Below are 16,657 nucleotides of genomic sequence, written 5' to 3'. Positions count from 1 at the left end.
GCATCTCTCGCACCCTCCATACGAATTCCTCTTACATGGTGGCTGGTATCTGTACCTCTCCTCTTCTGCTAACCGGACCTCAGATTGCAGTGTTGGCTTGGATGTCCCAGACTGCAGGAAGCATCCCATTGCTGCCACTGAATGTGAAACCACTTGGCACCCCTTGGGGAAGGAACCAAGGCCCATAGTACCTAGGGGGATCCAATCAACCTATTCTAGGAAGGAATGAGTCCCCCACTGCATTGTTGGTTGTACATGTAGAGGACATAAAGCCCAACACATAACGTGGCTGCTACACATTACATATGTAGCACACCCCCCGGAGGAGCTGCTGATTGTTTTGGGTGGCACATTTACCTCATGGCTCCCCCGAATTCCTAGGGGTGGATGATGCGTATTGCATATAGTAGAAGTAACAGAATGTCCGAAACAGGTGTTCTTTGCTGTGCTCTTTATTACCCAGCCGGATAAAAACAGTAAACTTGTGGTGAGGAAAGTAAAGTTGAAGAAGGGAGAATAGGCCTAATGATAGGAAACAGTCCTGCTCCCAAGCGTAACACTTCTTTGCGCCACTCCTGCCTGAGTGGGTTTAGTGTACCCGGAAAGGCCTCTCTCACTGACCTGGCAGCCAGAGTATCACTCGGACATTTGTAGGATAAAGTCCCTGCCACAGACCCTTCTTGGTGAACTTCAACTTGAGGAAAAGTCTCTGCCACAGACCCTCCTCGGTGAGCCTCAGAAAGACACCTCTGCCGCAGGCCCTCTCTGGTTTGTAGTTACGGAGATAATCCTCAGATGGGTTGCGCCTGGATCTCCTTCAACTTGTCACCCAGGTACCGACTGACAGGTGATCAATCCTTCAGTGTCCGTCTACCTTGATCCCCGGTGGTTTGTCGAGGCCCTTCTGGACCGCTAGCCTCTCAATGGCGCTCCTCAGACGGACTCCCCACCGAACAGCAATACAGCTTGGGATCCTCAAAGGTGGGAACCCAGCCGCTCACTGGGTCCCCGTCGCTGTTCAGATGCTCCGGGCCAACATGGTCCCGGAACCAGGAACACTGCGTGGCACGCACCGTCCAGGTAGGCCATAACACCGAGGGGGCCGTAATGTGGTAACCCTAAGGGTGGGTGCTACACTCGAAGGAGAAGGGTCTTCTGACCCAGAACCAATGGCGTCTGTCTCATAAATACCCCTCCCCAGCATGCACAGCGAGGTCAAATTCTCCTGATTGGCTGCTGGGAAAGAGCACCCAAACCTTGACTCCACTGCTGCCACCTGCAGCACCGGGGTTAGAAGAACAGAATAAGCCCACAGCACATCCCAGCTGAGACAGAGACCCTGTTTTGCACTTAACAATCTGGATCAGAGTTTAACTACACTCTGATCTACCCTTAAATTTAACTAGCACCGGTACTATAAAGTACACAGGCGCTACACGTATATAAAGGGTGATTTGGTCTAAGACCTCTAAAATGTACACAATAATAGACCAATGCTAAAATAAAAAAAAACCATGGTGGATAATATAAACATACATGGGGACTTTATAAAGTGTCTGAGCCTGAAATTAGCAAGGATGAGGAGGTGGGGTTGGACATGCACCCGAAAATGAAGAAATATTCCCTCCGCTCCGACCAGCACATGATCATCAGAAAGGGGCACAGATAATGGGAAAAAAATACACCCCCCCTAAGCTAGTAGGAACAGTGGGGGTGTCATTTTTTTGCACTCTTTGAAATTGCCCCAGCCCCTGTTAAAATCTAATACGGGGACAAAACCGGGTATAGAGAAAAAGTTTCCTGAACCTCCTGAACCTGCAAACACACCAAACGTTTGTGTGAACTTTTGAACCCTATTAAAGTCTATAGGACTCGAACATTTGAAATCTAATTCTAAAGTGCTAATTTTAAAGGCTAATATGCAAGTTATTGTCCTAAAAAGCGTTAAGGGACCTGGGTCCTGCCCCAGGGGACATGTATTAATCCAAAAAAAAGTTTTAAAAAAACGGCTGTTTTTTTGGGGGCAGTGAATTTAATAATGCTTAGAGTGAAACAATAAAAGTGAAATATTCCTTTAAATTTTGTACCTAGGGGGGGGTGTAAAGTAAGCATGTGAAAAAGCGCATGTTTCCCGTACTTAGAACTGTCCCTGCACAAAGTGTAATTTCTGAAAGGAAAAAAAGTAATTTAAAACCGGACTAGCGGCTATAATGAATTGTCGGCTCCCGGCAATTCAGAGAGAATTCATTAAAAAAAAAATGTGGGGGTCCCCCCAAATTTTATTACCAGGCCCTTCAGGTCTGGTATGGATATTAAGGGGAACCCTGCGGTCAATTTAAAAAAAATGACGTGGGGTTCCCCCCAAATATCCATTCCAGACCCTTCAGGTCTGGTGTGGATTTTAAGGGGAACTCCACCCCAAATGTAAAAAAAAAATGGCGTGGAGTTCCCCCAAAAAATGAATTTTTAGGTAAATATTAAGTAATATCTCACAAACTGTGCAATAAACATGAGGCAATAGAGGGAACATCGGGATAGGTCGTCCTCTATTCAGTGACCGAGCCTGGAAAGGTGTGCACAACCCAGCCTATCCAAGCAGCAGAGCGTGCACATGTGGTAGGCGGTATCTGCTACCCACAGTGTCACCCCTCTGGTGAGTGTCATCCGGGTGCGGCACGCATCCCCCGCCCCCCCCCCCTAGCGATGCCACTGCCTCAGGCTCACGCTGTGTCACTTGGGTTATGTGACATCACTGTGCTAGACGCTGGGCGGTTCTCTCAACCAGTGCAGTGACAGAACAAAGTAAAACGTCCGAGATGTTAGTTATCTTCACGGCACCCACATCCGCCGCTGATGTTACCGCTGCACCCGGTGAGAGACTCAGGGCTTTGGGCCCCAGTTTTGGGGCTATGGCCCCAATAGCCACCCACCGGTGAAGAGGTCACATGATCTCCGGTATTGTAGAGACTGGGGTGGTGAATGTACACTTTGTAAAGTGAATGATAGTAATTAATTGATGTTTGGTGCTGCACATATATAGACGATGGTCCAGGCTCCACCAGTTAATAGGTGTTCTTTCTGTGGATTATACAATAACCCGACTGACACACACAGACTTAATTTTTAATTTAATACTTCACTGATATTTATTGCCTTACTATCAAACTGCATGTACGGTCATAGCGGGGTGACTGCTGTGATACAGGTGAGATCATACCGGACTGACACTGAACTACATGTACAGACATAGGGGGGTGACTGCTGAACTACATGTACAGACATAGCGGGGTGACTGCTGAACTACATGTACAGTCATAGCGGGGTGACTGCTGAACTACACATACAGACATAGCGGGGTGACTGCTGAACTACAAGTCAGATCATAACAGGCTGACTTCTAAACTATGGGGCAGATCCACAAAAGAATTACTCGTCGTAAAATTTCCCACGTCGTATCTTTGTTTTGTATCTTCAAAACAAGATACGACGACATCTCAGGTCGATGCGACAGGCGTACGTCTTCGTACGCCGTCAGATCTAAGATGCAATATTTCGGCGGCCGCTAGGTGGCGTTTCCGTCGAATTCCGCGTTGAGTATGCAAATTAGCTAGTTACGGCGATCCACGAACGTACGTCCGGCGCATTTTTTTACGTTGTTTGCTTTTTCCAGCGTATAGTTAAAGCTACTGTTATGAGGCGTACTCAATGTTAAGTATGGCCGTCGTTCCCGCCTCGCATTTTGAATTTTTTACGTCGTTTGCGTAAGTCGTTCGCGAATAGGGATTTGCGTAGAATGACGTCACCGTCTTAAACATTGGCTTGTTCCGGTTTCATTTCAAGCATGCGCACTGGGATAAAAAAAACGTTGTTTACGTCGGGTCTCGACGTATTTACATAAAACACGCCCCCATCACAGAGATTTGAATGCCGCTCCATTACGCCGCCAAAGATACACTACGCCGCCGTAACTTACGGCGCAAATTCTTTGTGGATTTGGAAAAAAAAAGTTATGGCGGCGTAGTGTATCTTAGATACGCTGCGCCCGGGCGGAGAGAAGCGCCGAGGTACGTGGATCTGCCCTTATATGTTCAGTCATAGTGGGGTGACTGTCTGAATTACAGCTAAGATCATACAGAACTGACTGCTGAACTACATATACAGTCATAGTGAGGGGAATGCTGAACTACATGTACAGTGATAGTGACGGAAATGCTAAACTACAGGTAAGATCGTAACGGACTAACTTACTAAACTATATGTGCAACCTATTGTGCAGGGCAGGGGCTTTGCTAGGTCTACAAAAGATCTACAGAGCTACATAGCAGCAAAGTAAAGAAAGTCATATGCTTGGGCGGGCATACGCATGTATATAATATACGTGTGTGTGTGTATATATATATATACACACACATACACATACACACACGAGGCGATGCAGAGGCTGCGGACATGGTACATGAGGTGCAGAGGCTGCGCACATGGTACAGGAGGTGCAGAGGCTGCGCACATGGTACAGACCCCCCTCAGTACAGGACACCCCCCTCCATCATTACAGACCCCCCCTCAGTACAGACCACCCCCCTCCCTCAGTATAGACCTCCCCCCTCAGTGCAGCCCCCCTTGCTTTTGCCTGTCTGTCCTTCCTATACCATTCCCCCATTGGTGGGGTTTTCTGTATTCAGCACTTGCCACAAAACATCCTTTGCTAAGTAAAATTTGTAGTTTAAACTTCCAAAGCTGGTAATTTGCATTGTTCAGCTTTGCTATTGCATACTTCACATTTGCACCACTTTGCCATATTTGAGTAGCTTGTATACAGTACTCACATGGGGCACTGTAGAATTATTTTCTTCAGTGCCTGCTGGGTTTTCTGTATCCTCTCCAGTGCTTGGATGCTGCTGGGCTCTGCTGGGGGTGCCTGGGGTGCTGCTGGGTGCCTGGGCCCATAACCTATTGTGCAGAGTGTTGCAATAAGCGCTGGAAGCTTCTTGGATGCAGTAATATGGCTTTACTTTCATGGATAAATATATTACATGTCTTACAGCATGGAGAAACATGAACAGGAATCAGGAATATACAAGTGCATGCACTCAGATATATCCTAGAAAACATGAACTATACACTATAATACTACAGCGCCACCTGCTGCATAGATAGGTATAATGCATACAGTATTGTCAGTTTATTAACAGCTTTACATTACATGCTGTTGCTCTTTTCCAACACAACTATAGGGGGGTGACTGCTGGACTACAGGTGAAGCCATACAGGGATGACTTCTGAACTGCAAGTGCAATTGTAGTAGATCAAAAGACAGTCCGGTATTAACTCAGCTGTAGTTCAGCAGTTACTCCACATTTTCACATTGAGAAAATGGGGAATCTTGGGTCAAAGTTTTGTAAGAACACTGAAAAACAAACCCCATAATCTTGGCTCCTTCCAGACTGGGCAAGGGGCCCCTGCACACCTCCACAGTTCTTCTGTGTACACTTATATTTAATGACATGTTGCCTTACTATTTTTACCGCAGGGAAAATGGCGACTGGGAAGCGACTCTTGAACCTGGAGACCATGAACCAGGCGGTCCTGAATGTGAAGGTCCCAATTCTGGGGTCAGTGTCAGCCCGTGCGGTGGAGATGCAGAAGGAGATCAATCAGGTACGAGAATGGATGGGTGAGACGATTGGCTGAGGTAAGGTTGAAATCCGGATTGAATCCATGAATAAACCCAGGAGGTGTCAGGGGAAGATATACCTACTGCAAAACTTTTTTGTTATTGTGCTGAATGTCCAATGTGTTTGGATACTCTGAGAAGTCTAGATAGTATACAGGTTCAGTAATGGCTCCACCCAACATACAGGCTCCTCCAATGAAGATTTATCCTGCACAGTCTTAGTAATAGTTCAGTAATGGCTCCACCCAACATTATGACTCCTCCTATTTATCTTGCAAAGGCTCAGCAGTGGCTCTATTCGGCCTAAAGGCTCCTCCCATGAGGATTAATTCTACACAGGCTCAGTAATGTCTCCTCCTATGAGGATTTATTCTGTATAGGCTCAGCAGTGGCCCCATTGAACAAAGAAGCTCCTCTTATGATGATTTATCCTATAAAGTATTTGTATTGGCGTTATCCAGCATAATGGCTCCTCCTACCTGTACAGGCTTTGTAATGGTTCCTCCTATGAGGATTTATCCTGTACAGGTTTTTAATGGTTCCACCCAACAGAAAGGCACCTCCAATGAGGATTTATCTTGTACAGGCTCAGTAATGGCTCCAACCAACATAAAGGATCCTTCTATGAGAATTTATCGAGTAATAGCTCCAACTGACAAAAAGACTTCTCCTATAAGGATTTATCCTTTACAGGCTCAGTAATGCCCCCCCACCCCCAGCACTAAGGCTCTTCCTATGAGGATTTATCCTGTACAGGCTCAGTACTTGTTGCACTCAACATTTAGGCCCAGATTCTCAAAGGGCTTACGACAGCGCAATGAACGCCGTCGTAATTCTTAATCTTTGCCGTCGTATCTATGCGACTGATTCTTAGAATCAGTTACGCATAGATAACCATTAGATCCGACAGGCGTAAGGCTCTTACGCTGTCGGATCTTAAATGCAATTTTTTTTTCGCCGCTAGGTGTCGCCTCCGTCGTTTTCCTCATCGAGTATGCAAATTAGCAAAATATGCGAATTCCCGAACGTACGCGCGGTCGACGCACTGAAGTTACGACGTTTCCGTTAGATTTGCGACGCGTAAAGTTGCCCCTGCTATATGAGGGGCAACCAATGTTAAGTATGGCCGTCGTTCCCGCGTCGAATGGGGCTGGACGCCATTTACGTTCACGTCGAAACCAAAGACGTCCTTGCGACGTCATTTAGCGCAATGCACGTCGGGAAATTTTAGGGACGGCGCATGCGCAGTACGTTCGGCGCGGGAACGCGCCTAATTTAAATGCTCCACGCCCCCTACCCGGCTCATTTGAATTAGGCGGGCTTGCGCCGGGGGATTTACGATACGCCGCCGCAACTTTACAGGCAAGTTCTTTGTGAATAAAGCACTTGCCTGTAAAACTTGCGGCGGCGTAACGTAAATGACATGCATTACGCCGCTGCAGTTTTATGCCCATCAACGAGAATCTGGGCCTTAGACTCCTCCTATGAGTATTTATTCTGTACAGGCCAAGTAATAGCTCCAATTGACAAAGACTCCTTCTCTGAGTGGCTCAACCCAGCACAAAGGCTCCTTTCCTTTAAAGGCTTTCTAATGGCTCCACTGTGCACAAATGCTCTTCCTATAGGGATTTCCATGTATAGGCTCAGTAAAGGCTCCACCCAGCATAAACATTCCTCCTATGAGGATTTATCCTGTGCAAGTGCCATACTTTTTCCACCCAACATAAAGGCTCCTCGTGTGAGGATTTATCCTGCCAGAAGTTAAACTCTTGTGCCTATTTTAAAGGTTGATCCAGACCCGGGCAGGGGAGGGAGGTATTCCTGGGTTGCTGTAATCCACTTGATCGACACCCAACATAAAGGTTCCTCGAATGGATTTATCTAGTGCAGGCTCAGTAATGGCTCTAACAAACATAAAGGCTCCTTCTATGAGGCCCTGTAATAGCTCCAGTCGACAAAAAGTCTCCTCTATGAGGAGTTCTCTCTTTTCAGGCTCAGTAATGCCCCCCCTCCAGCACTAAGGCTCTTCCTATGAGGATTTATCCTGTACAGGCACAGTAATGGCTCCATTCAGCATAAAGGTTCATCCTATGAGGATTTTTCTGCACAGGCCTAGTAATGGCTCCAACTGACAAAGACTCTGGGCTAGATTCATGTAGATCAGCGGATCTTTAGATCCGCTCGATCTATCTGTTTTAAGATATGATGCCGCAAGTTTGAGAGGCAAGTGGGTAATTCACAAACCACTTACCTCCAAACTTGCGGCGGCGGATCGTAAAACTCCCTGCGGAATTCAAATTCCGCGGCTAGGGGGAGTGTACTATTTAAATCAGGCGCGTTCCCGCGCCGATTTAAATGAGCATGCGCCGTCCGCGAAATTTCCCGGCGTGCATTGCTCCCACTGACGTCACTAGGACGTCAGTGGTTTCGACATGAGCGTAACTTGCGACGCGCGGGTTTCTGAATCGGCGTACGCAAACAACGTAAAAAAATTCAAACTCGACGCGAGAACGACGGCTATACTTAACATTGGCTGCGCCTCATAGAAGCAGGGGTAAGTATACGCCAGGAAAACCGCTACAGAAACATCGGAACACTGCGTCGGGTCCGCGTACGTTCGTGAATTTGCGTATCTCGCTGATTTACATATTATTCAGCGTAAATCAGTGGGAACGCCCCCCGCGCCATTTTCAAATTGAAAATAAGATCCGACGGTGTTACACAGTGTAACACTGTCGGATCTTAGCCATATCTATGCGTAACTGATTCTATGAATCAGGCGCATAGATACGACCAGTGTAAGTCAGAGATACGACTGTGTATCAGGAGATACACCGTCGTATCTCTTTGTGAATCTGGCCCTCTGTCTCTAAGGATTTATACTTTTTAGGTTCAGTAATGGCTCCATCCAACATTAAGGCTCCTTCTATGAGGATTTATAGGCTCAGTAATAGCTCCACCTATGAGGATTTATGATGATTTATTCTGAACAGGCTTAGTAATGTCTACATTTACAGGCTCCTTCTAGAAGGATTTATCCTGTACAGGCTCAGTAATAGTTTCAACCACCATTAAGGCTCCTACTACAGGGATTTCTCAAGCAATAGGCACAGTAATGGCTCCTCCCATAAGGATTCATCCTGTAGAGGCACAGTAGTGGCTTCCTTCAACATAAAGGCTCCTCCTATGAGGATTTAACCTGATAGATATATAGATCCTATGAGGATTTATCCGGTAAAGGCGTTGTAATGGCTCCACCCAGCATAAAGGCTCCTCCTAATAAGATTTATAGTTACTTCTATAAGGATCTGTTCTCTACAAGTGCCATCATTTCACCATCCAACATAAATCCTCATAGGAGGAGCCTTTATCCTGTTCAGGCATTGTAATGGCTCCACCCAGCATAAAGGCTCCTCTTAATAGGATTTATAGTTCCTCCTATAAGGATCTGTTCTCCACAAGTGCCATCATTTCTCCACCCAACATAAAGGCTCCTCCTATGAGGATTTATCCTGTATAGGCGTTGAAATGACTCAACCCAGCATAAAGGCTCCTCCTAATAGGATTTATAGTTCCTCCTACAAGGATCTGTTCTCTACAAGTGCCATCATTTCTCAATCCAACAAAGGCTCCTCCTATGAGGATTTATCCTGTTCAGGCATTGTAATGGCTCCACCCAGCATAAAGGCTCCTCCTAATAGGATTTATAGTTCCTCCTATAAGGATCTGTTCTCCACAAGTGCCATCATTTCTCCACCCAACATAAAGGCTCCTCCTATGAGGATTTATCCTGTACAGGCGTTGTAATGGCTCCACTCAGCAAAAAGGCTCCTCCTAATAGGATTTATAGTTCCTTCTATAAGGATCTGTTCTCCACAAGTGCCATCATTTCTTCACCCAACATAAAGGCTCCTCCTGTGAGGATCTATCTTGCCAGAATTTAAACTCCTGTGCCTATTTTAAAAGTTGATCCAGACCCTGGCAGTGGAGGGAGGTATTCCTGGTAGCTGTAATCCACTTTATCGACAGTGACAAAGGTGGGAAGAGGGACTTGTACCCCTTTACAGTCCTATGGAATACTTACCAATATTATGGTTTAAAATCCCCGGGACACTGATAACCCCACTCACGGTTCGCATTTCATCTGCCCACTTTGGGTGTGCCCAAATCATGCCCTCTTTAAAGTTTTGCCCTGCACAGACCCTGCCTCTAACCATGAAGGGACTGTCCATCATGCGATTCATGCCCATTTCACAGGATGGTCCCTCCCAGGTTCTGCCTCTGAATATGCTGGGACTATGCACTTTCAGCCCCAATCCCCACAAGTAATGCCTTTTTAGTTACCGCAAATGTACAGTAACTCAAAATAGGGACATGGTCCAGGACACAGCATCAGCAGGGCAGAGGACCAAGATCTGAGACTGTCCCAGCAAATCTGGGACAGATGGTTTGTATGCTATAGCTAGCCATACATGGGGCAATATTATAGCAATTCCATCTACTTTTTTCCATCCTTCAATCTTAAAAGTGATCAAACAGACCAAAGCACTTCACCGACAGTTTATATATCTTAGTTAAGTTTGCAAGGAGTTCCCAGGTCTGTACATCTGCTGTACCTAGTGTGAGGGGTTCCCACCAGCCCTGATTCTGCATACCAGATCTGCATGCCTGGTTTGACCATTATGAGGGGTTTCCACCATACCTGCTCTAAGTTTTCCTTTGCAGCTATAACAGCTTCATCTCTTCTAGGAAGGCCATTCACAAGGTTTAGGAGTGTGTCTATGGGAATGTTTGACCATTATTCCCGAAGCGCATTTGTGAGGTCAGGCACTGATGTTGGGCAAGAAGGCCTGGCTCGCAGTCTCCGCTCTAATTCATCCCAAAAGTTTTCTATCAGGTTGAGGTCAGGACTCTGTGCAGGCCAGTCAAATTCCTCCACCCCAAACTCACTCATTCATGTCTTTATGAACCTTACTTTGTGCACTGGTCCAAATCACTTGGTGGAGGGTGGATTATGGTGTGAGGTTGTTTTTCAGGGGTTGGGCTTGGCCCCTTTATTTCCAGTGAAGAGAACTCTTAAGGCGTCAGCATACCAAGACATTTTGGACAATTTCATGCTTCCAACTTTGTGGGAACAGTTTTGGGACGGTCCATTCCTGTTCCAACATGACTGCCCACCAGTGCACAAAGCAAGGTCCATAAAGACATGGATGAGCGAGTTTGGGGTGGAGGAACTTGACTGGCCAGACACAGAGTCCTGCTTTAACTGTGAGCAGTATTTTGAGTATGCCTAGAAACCTGCAAAGAATTTGCACCTGATGTCCGTCTGCTAGTTATCAACCCATCTCTAGGAGATGAATCTTTCACTACTTCAATTGGTTTATTTGTTTAGAACCAAACAATTTATGCTAGTGTAGCGCTACCCCCGCAGGAGCCGCTGGATAGATTTGGGATCTACTCTCTTTAATTGATTCACCCCCTTTAAATGGCTCGAACCCTCCCTTGGCACACCAGATAAATGCAATAGTATTGTGTCCCCTACTTGGCTGGGGCCACAATAACACATAAAAACATGCAACTGTAATACAATAATACTATTACCTTCTCCAACTGGCGGCTCCTAAGAGTAAACACACCTCACACAATCAATATAGTAAAACCAAAAGGATGACTTTACTTGGCATATGGTAAGAAAGGATAAAGGGGTTTGAACAACAGGTTAAACATACACAGGTATTAGCATGAGGAATCGGATGACTCTGCAAGGGCCCTTTGCAAGAGTCAACAATAAAGAAAGAAAAACCCAAACTAAAAGGATATTATTACTAAGTATTAGAGTTGCTATAGGCAGTTTATGCTTGCGAGCTCCCCCTAGTGGGCAGTTCTGCAAGACAGCTAATGCAGAACCTTGGCCAGGCCTGGCTCAAACAGCTCCAGAATGTCTCCTCAGGACGAAGTCTATGTTGCAACGTTGGTGCACTTTTAATTGTAATCCAAAGGGGTATGATGAACACAAATGCTGATAACCCAAAATCCAGTCAGCGTCAGTCAACTCTGCTGGTGTAACTCTTAATTGTTAGGCCTTTCCGATTCAATCGGAGATCAACACTCCGGTTTATGGAATAATGTTAATTTATAAACTGGGGTAGTATGGAAACTTGGGCAAGTGCCCTCTCACCCGAACAGGCCCAGTCCGCCTGAGTCCTTCACAAAAGCGCGCCAGTCAGTCACTGCTCGCAACACACTGTCCCCGGTATCCGACTCTCCACTGCTACGATCGTCAGCTGGCGAGCTTTCTCCGGTTCTCGAAGGGGTACAGGATAAAGGCACTTGGTCTTGTCTTTCTCCCAATGGCCATCCTCCAGATGGATCTCCTCTCAGGCTTCAGGCCTAACCGCTTGGCTGTGAAGCTCTCCCCTGCTCCGCAGAGGAGCAGGCCCTTTTAAAAGAGAGTGAAGTCAGCTCCTCCCTGCCTTTAAGTAACCTCCCCCATAAGGCTGTGCAGAGGTGTCATGTGCTCCCAAAAGGGCAGGGCATTGTGGGAAATGTAGTCTATTCCTACTAAATGTCAATGGAGTCCGTTTCTCCTAATACTTCTAGTCCCAAAATGCATTGCTTTTAAAGAAATATAAACACGTATGTACAAATGTAACTGGAACTCCGATGAGGATTCAGGCTATCAATAGTCCATGATAGTATGACCCCGCTACACTAGTTACGTCATAATTTGAAGTTGGCTTTACCCAGTATAGAGAAAAAAAATAGTAGTCCTCCCAACTTCCCAATAGAGCACCTTTGGGGTGAATTAAAGTGGAGACTGTGAGCCAGGCCTTCTTATCCAACATCAGTGCCTGACCTCACAAATGCAATTCTGGAAGAATGGACATTCCCATAGACACACTCCTAAACCTTGTGGACGACCTTTCCAGAAGAGATGAAGCTGTTATAGCTGCAAAGGGCGAGGCCAACTCAATATTGAACCCTACGGACTGGGATGCCATTAAAGTTCATGTGCGTGTAAAGGCAGGCGTCCCAATACTTTTGGTAATATAGTGTAACACACATCACCCCACTGCGTCCATCCCTTAAAACATACCGGAGCAGTGAGGGAGGTGTGTCTGGATGGAAGCAGAGGGACCCTTCCCAAGAAATGTCCACAGGGATCGTTCGGGAGATAATTATTGTAAGCAGAAGAGTTTCTGTAACATCTAAATATTCTTTTTTTGTTCCTTAGGGGATTATCAAGCCATTCGGTAATGTTACAAAGTGCCATTTTGGGGACCAGCAGGCCATGGGGAATAAGCCACGGACCTTCCTGAGACAGGTGAGTGGACAACGCTGGAACTCACCAACACCCAACAATCATGTCACATACAGTGGGGATCGAAAGTTTGGGCACCCCAGGTAAAAATTTGTATTAATGTGCATAACGAAGCCAAGGAAAGATGGAAAAATCTCCAAAAGGCATCAAATTACAGATTTTATATTATAATATGTCAAAAAAAGTTAGATTTTATTTCCATCGTTTACACTTTCAAAATTACAGAAAACAAAAAAATGGCGTCTGCAAAAGTTTGGGCACCCTGCAGAATTTATAGCATGCACTGCCCCCTTTGCAAAGCTGAGACCTGCCAGTGTCATGGATTGTTCTCAATCATCGTCTGGGAAGACCAGGTGATGTCAATCTCAAAGGTTTTAAATGCCCAGACTCATCTGACCTTGCCCCAACAATCAGCACCATGGGTTCTTCTAAGCAGTTGTCTGGAAAACTATAAGTGAAAATAGTTGACGCTCACAAAGCTGGAGAAGGCTATAAGAAGATAGCAAAGCGTTTTCAGATGTCAGTATCCTCTGTTCGGAATGTAATTAAGAAATGGCAGTCATCAGGAACAGTGGAAGTTAAAGCAAGATCTGGAAGACCAAGAAAAATATCAGACAGAACAGCTCGCAGGATTGTGAGAAAAGCAATTCAAAACCCATGTTTGACTGCGCGATCCCTCCAGAAAGATCTGGCAGACACTGGAGTTGTGGTACACTATTCCACTATAAAGAGATACTTGTACAAATATGGTCTTCATGGAAGAGTCATCAGAAGAAAACCTCTTCTACGTCCTCACCACAAAAATCAGCGTTTGAACTTTGCAAGTGAACATACAGACAAGCCTGATGCATTTTGGAAACAAGTTCTGTGGACCGATGAGGTAAAATAGAACTTTTTGGCCGGAATGAGCAAAGGTCCGTTTGGAGAAGAAAGGGCACTGAATGGAATGAAAAGAACCTCTGTCCAACTGTGAAGCATGGGGGTGGATCAATCATGCTTTGGGGTTGTATTGCAGCCAGTGGCAAAGGGAACATTTAACGAGTAGAAGGAAAAATGGATTCAATAAAATGTCAGCAAATTTTGGATGGTAACTTGATGCCATCTGTGAAAAAGCTGAAGTTAAAGAGAGGATGGCTTCTAGAAATGGATAATGATCCTAAACACACCTCAAAATCCACGGGGGATTACATCAAGAGGCGTAAACTGAAGGTTTTGCCATGGCCTTCACAATCTCCTGACCTCAACATAATTGAAAATCTATGAATAGACCTTAAAAGAGCAGTGCGTGACAGACAGCCCAGAAATCTCAAAGAACTGGAAGACTTTTGTAAGGAAGAATGGGCTTAGATACCTCAAACAAGAATTGAAAGACTCTGAAAATGAACCAATAAGGGTAGGAACTGTAGTCCTAAATATATGTGAAAAACTAATAAATGCAATTAAACAATAATAATGTAGTGCTATCAATAAGTGAACCCTAAATCACTTTAGGGTATAACAGTGTAGGTATCAATCCTTTACCCGTGACTACTATAAGAAGGCTATAGGTATAAATAATAAAGTAAAGTAGTGATACTGCAAATCATCAAAATGCTGATAACCATTGTGCCATGAGTGACAAAAACCTTATGTCAGGAGGACATTCCACATTGCATGAAAAATGTCCCTCAAAAATAAATCAATAATAAGTAAAAACAACTCCAAATAAGTCCAATAAAGTGATATTGAATGTCCAATGATTAATCAGTGTTAAAGTTCCATTCATCTGTATTCAAGTCGTTTTGTGATCTCACAGTGAAAAGTGTTTTATAACACGACAGGTGCTCCCCCACAAGGGTCCCAACTCACCAGCTCCAAACACCCCTCCAGGGGTATACAGCATATAAATCAGATCTCCTGGGCTTCCACTGTTCTATTCCTCCGCTCACCAGATTAGTTGTGTGCAGGCTATAAGCCAGTGGCGGCTGGTGCTCAAAGTTTTTGGGGGGGGGGGGCGCAAACGAAAAAAAAAAAAATTGCAGCCTCACTGTGCCCATCAAATGCAGCCACTGTGCCACCAATTATCACCACTGTGCCATGCCATCAAATGCAGTCACTATGCCATCAATTCGCACCACTGTGCCATCAATTGTCACCACTGTGCCATGCCATCAAACGCAGCCACTGTGCCATCAATTATCACCACTGTGCCATGCCATCAAATGCAGTCACTATGCCATCAATTCGCACCACTGTGCCATGCCAAACGCAGTCACTGTGCCATGCCATCAAACGCAGTCACTGTGCCATGCCATCAAATGCAGTCACTGTGCCATGCCATCAAACACAGCCACTGTGCCATCAATTGTCACCACTGTGCCCCTCAATTGTCGCCACTGTGCCAATTGTCGCCACTGTGCCCTTTAATTGTCACCACTGTGCCCATTGTCACCACTGTGCCCTTTGTCACCAATGTGTCCATTGATGCCACTGTGCCTTTTGTCGCCTCTGTGCCCTGTAAAATGCACTTACCTTACTCCTTCCACGTCCTCGATGTCTTCTCCCGCCTTGGTGACGCTTCAGCCAATCAGGTTACTGATAACCAGAATCGGGGAACCTGATTGGCTGAGACGACCGTCAGTCTTATCCAAGGAACGCACCCCCCGTACTTCCGAGGTTAAGACATCCGGGAGCCGAGGGCTGTACTCGGAAAGCCTGGCTCTGATAGGTACTTCCGCACAGCCAACCAGCTGCCATTATTCAGGTGGCCGGCGCTCAAGTTCCGGCCATCTGAATAGACCAGCGGCAGCTGGCAACAATAACATACATTCATGCAATGCATGAATGTATGTTATTAGACTCAGTGGTGGGCGAGAGACAGAGGGGGCGGCGCTCCAGCGCCCTCTATGGCCGAACCGCCACTGCTGTAGGCTCAGAAAGTTGGCAGCAGCAAGTCTTCAATTACCTCAGAAAGAAAAAAGTACGGCCCCCATGGTGTAGTACCAAAAAATTATTTTACTAACTGCCACCATTAAAAATATATACATAAAAATGGATAAAAAGTAGCTGCTTCCTGTCTATGCAGGCATGTGCAGAGTAAAAAGCGGGCACAATATTCCATTAATCACATTGCTAGGTGTGCCAGAGGGGTTGGGACAGTTCATTGGGGTTGAAAGGCAGAGTAACGGACTGAACAAACAAAAGCAGCTCCCTCAGGGGTTTGCTACATTAATATCTTAGAGGAGGGCACCACCTAGTGTACAAACTGAGAATTGTACTAACACCCCCTACTAGTTTAATGTGCATAGCTCCTTCCTCCTGATTTCCTAAAAAGAGGGATACCATTTACCACCAAACTGACGAACTCCCAGTCCTTTAGGCTCTGTTCACACCTAGGTGTATATACGCCTGAAGCGCGACGCCGCAGCAGCCCCTAAGACGCTGGAGGGATGATTTTACATTGCCCTCTATGGAGATGGTTCACATCTCCACGTCGAACGCCGTACGCCTGCCGCCTGAAAACAAGTCCCTGACCTTTTTTTCAGGCGGCTTTCGGCGTTCGGCATAGGAGATGTGGACCTGGGGGTAAGCTGCATTCACAATCGCGGCGTTTTGTCGCCGCAAATTGTGGTACAAAATGCCGCAAATTTGTCGCCGCAGTTCGCGGGACAAAACGCCGCGAT

At 45.9% G+C, this 16,657-nt stretch overlaps 1 protein-coding gene across 2 annotated transcripts in view; it reads left to right on the top strand.

Moving 5' to 3' along the window:
* Positions 1-3,129: 3,129 nt before the first annotated feature.
* LOC120941589 (alanine aminotransferase 2-like) overlaps positions 3,130-16,657 on the top strand; it is a 60,241-nt gene continuing 46,713 nt past the window's right edge. The window contains exons 1-3 of one of the 2 annotated variants that reach the window (XM_040355092.1): positions 3,130-3,205; positions 5,531-5,658; positions 12,909-12,998. In XM_040355092.1, coding sequence (XP_040211026.1) covers positions 5,536-5,658; positions 12,909-12,998 — 213 coding nt within the window. In that variant the 5' untranslated portion in view covers positions 3,130-3,205; positions 5,531-5,535. Of the gene's footprint in view, positions 3,206-3,261; positions 3,307-5,530; positions 5,659-12,908; positions 12,999-16,657 lie in introns of those variants that run through there. The other variant, XM_040355093.1, reaches the window with a different exon arrangement.

Source organism: Rana temporaria, chromosome 5 (genome assembly GCF_905171775.1).
Source record: "Rana temporaria chromosome 5, aRanTem1.1, whole genome shotgun sequence".
NCBI lineage: Eukaryota > Metazoa > Chordata > Amphibia > Anura > Ranidae > Rana > Rana temporaria.
This window is presented reverse-complemented; position numbering and strand designations above follow the sequence as displayed.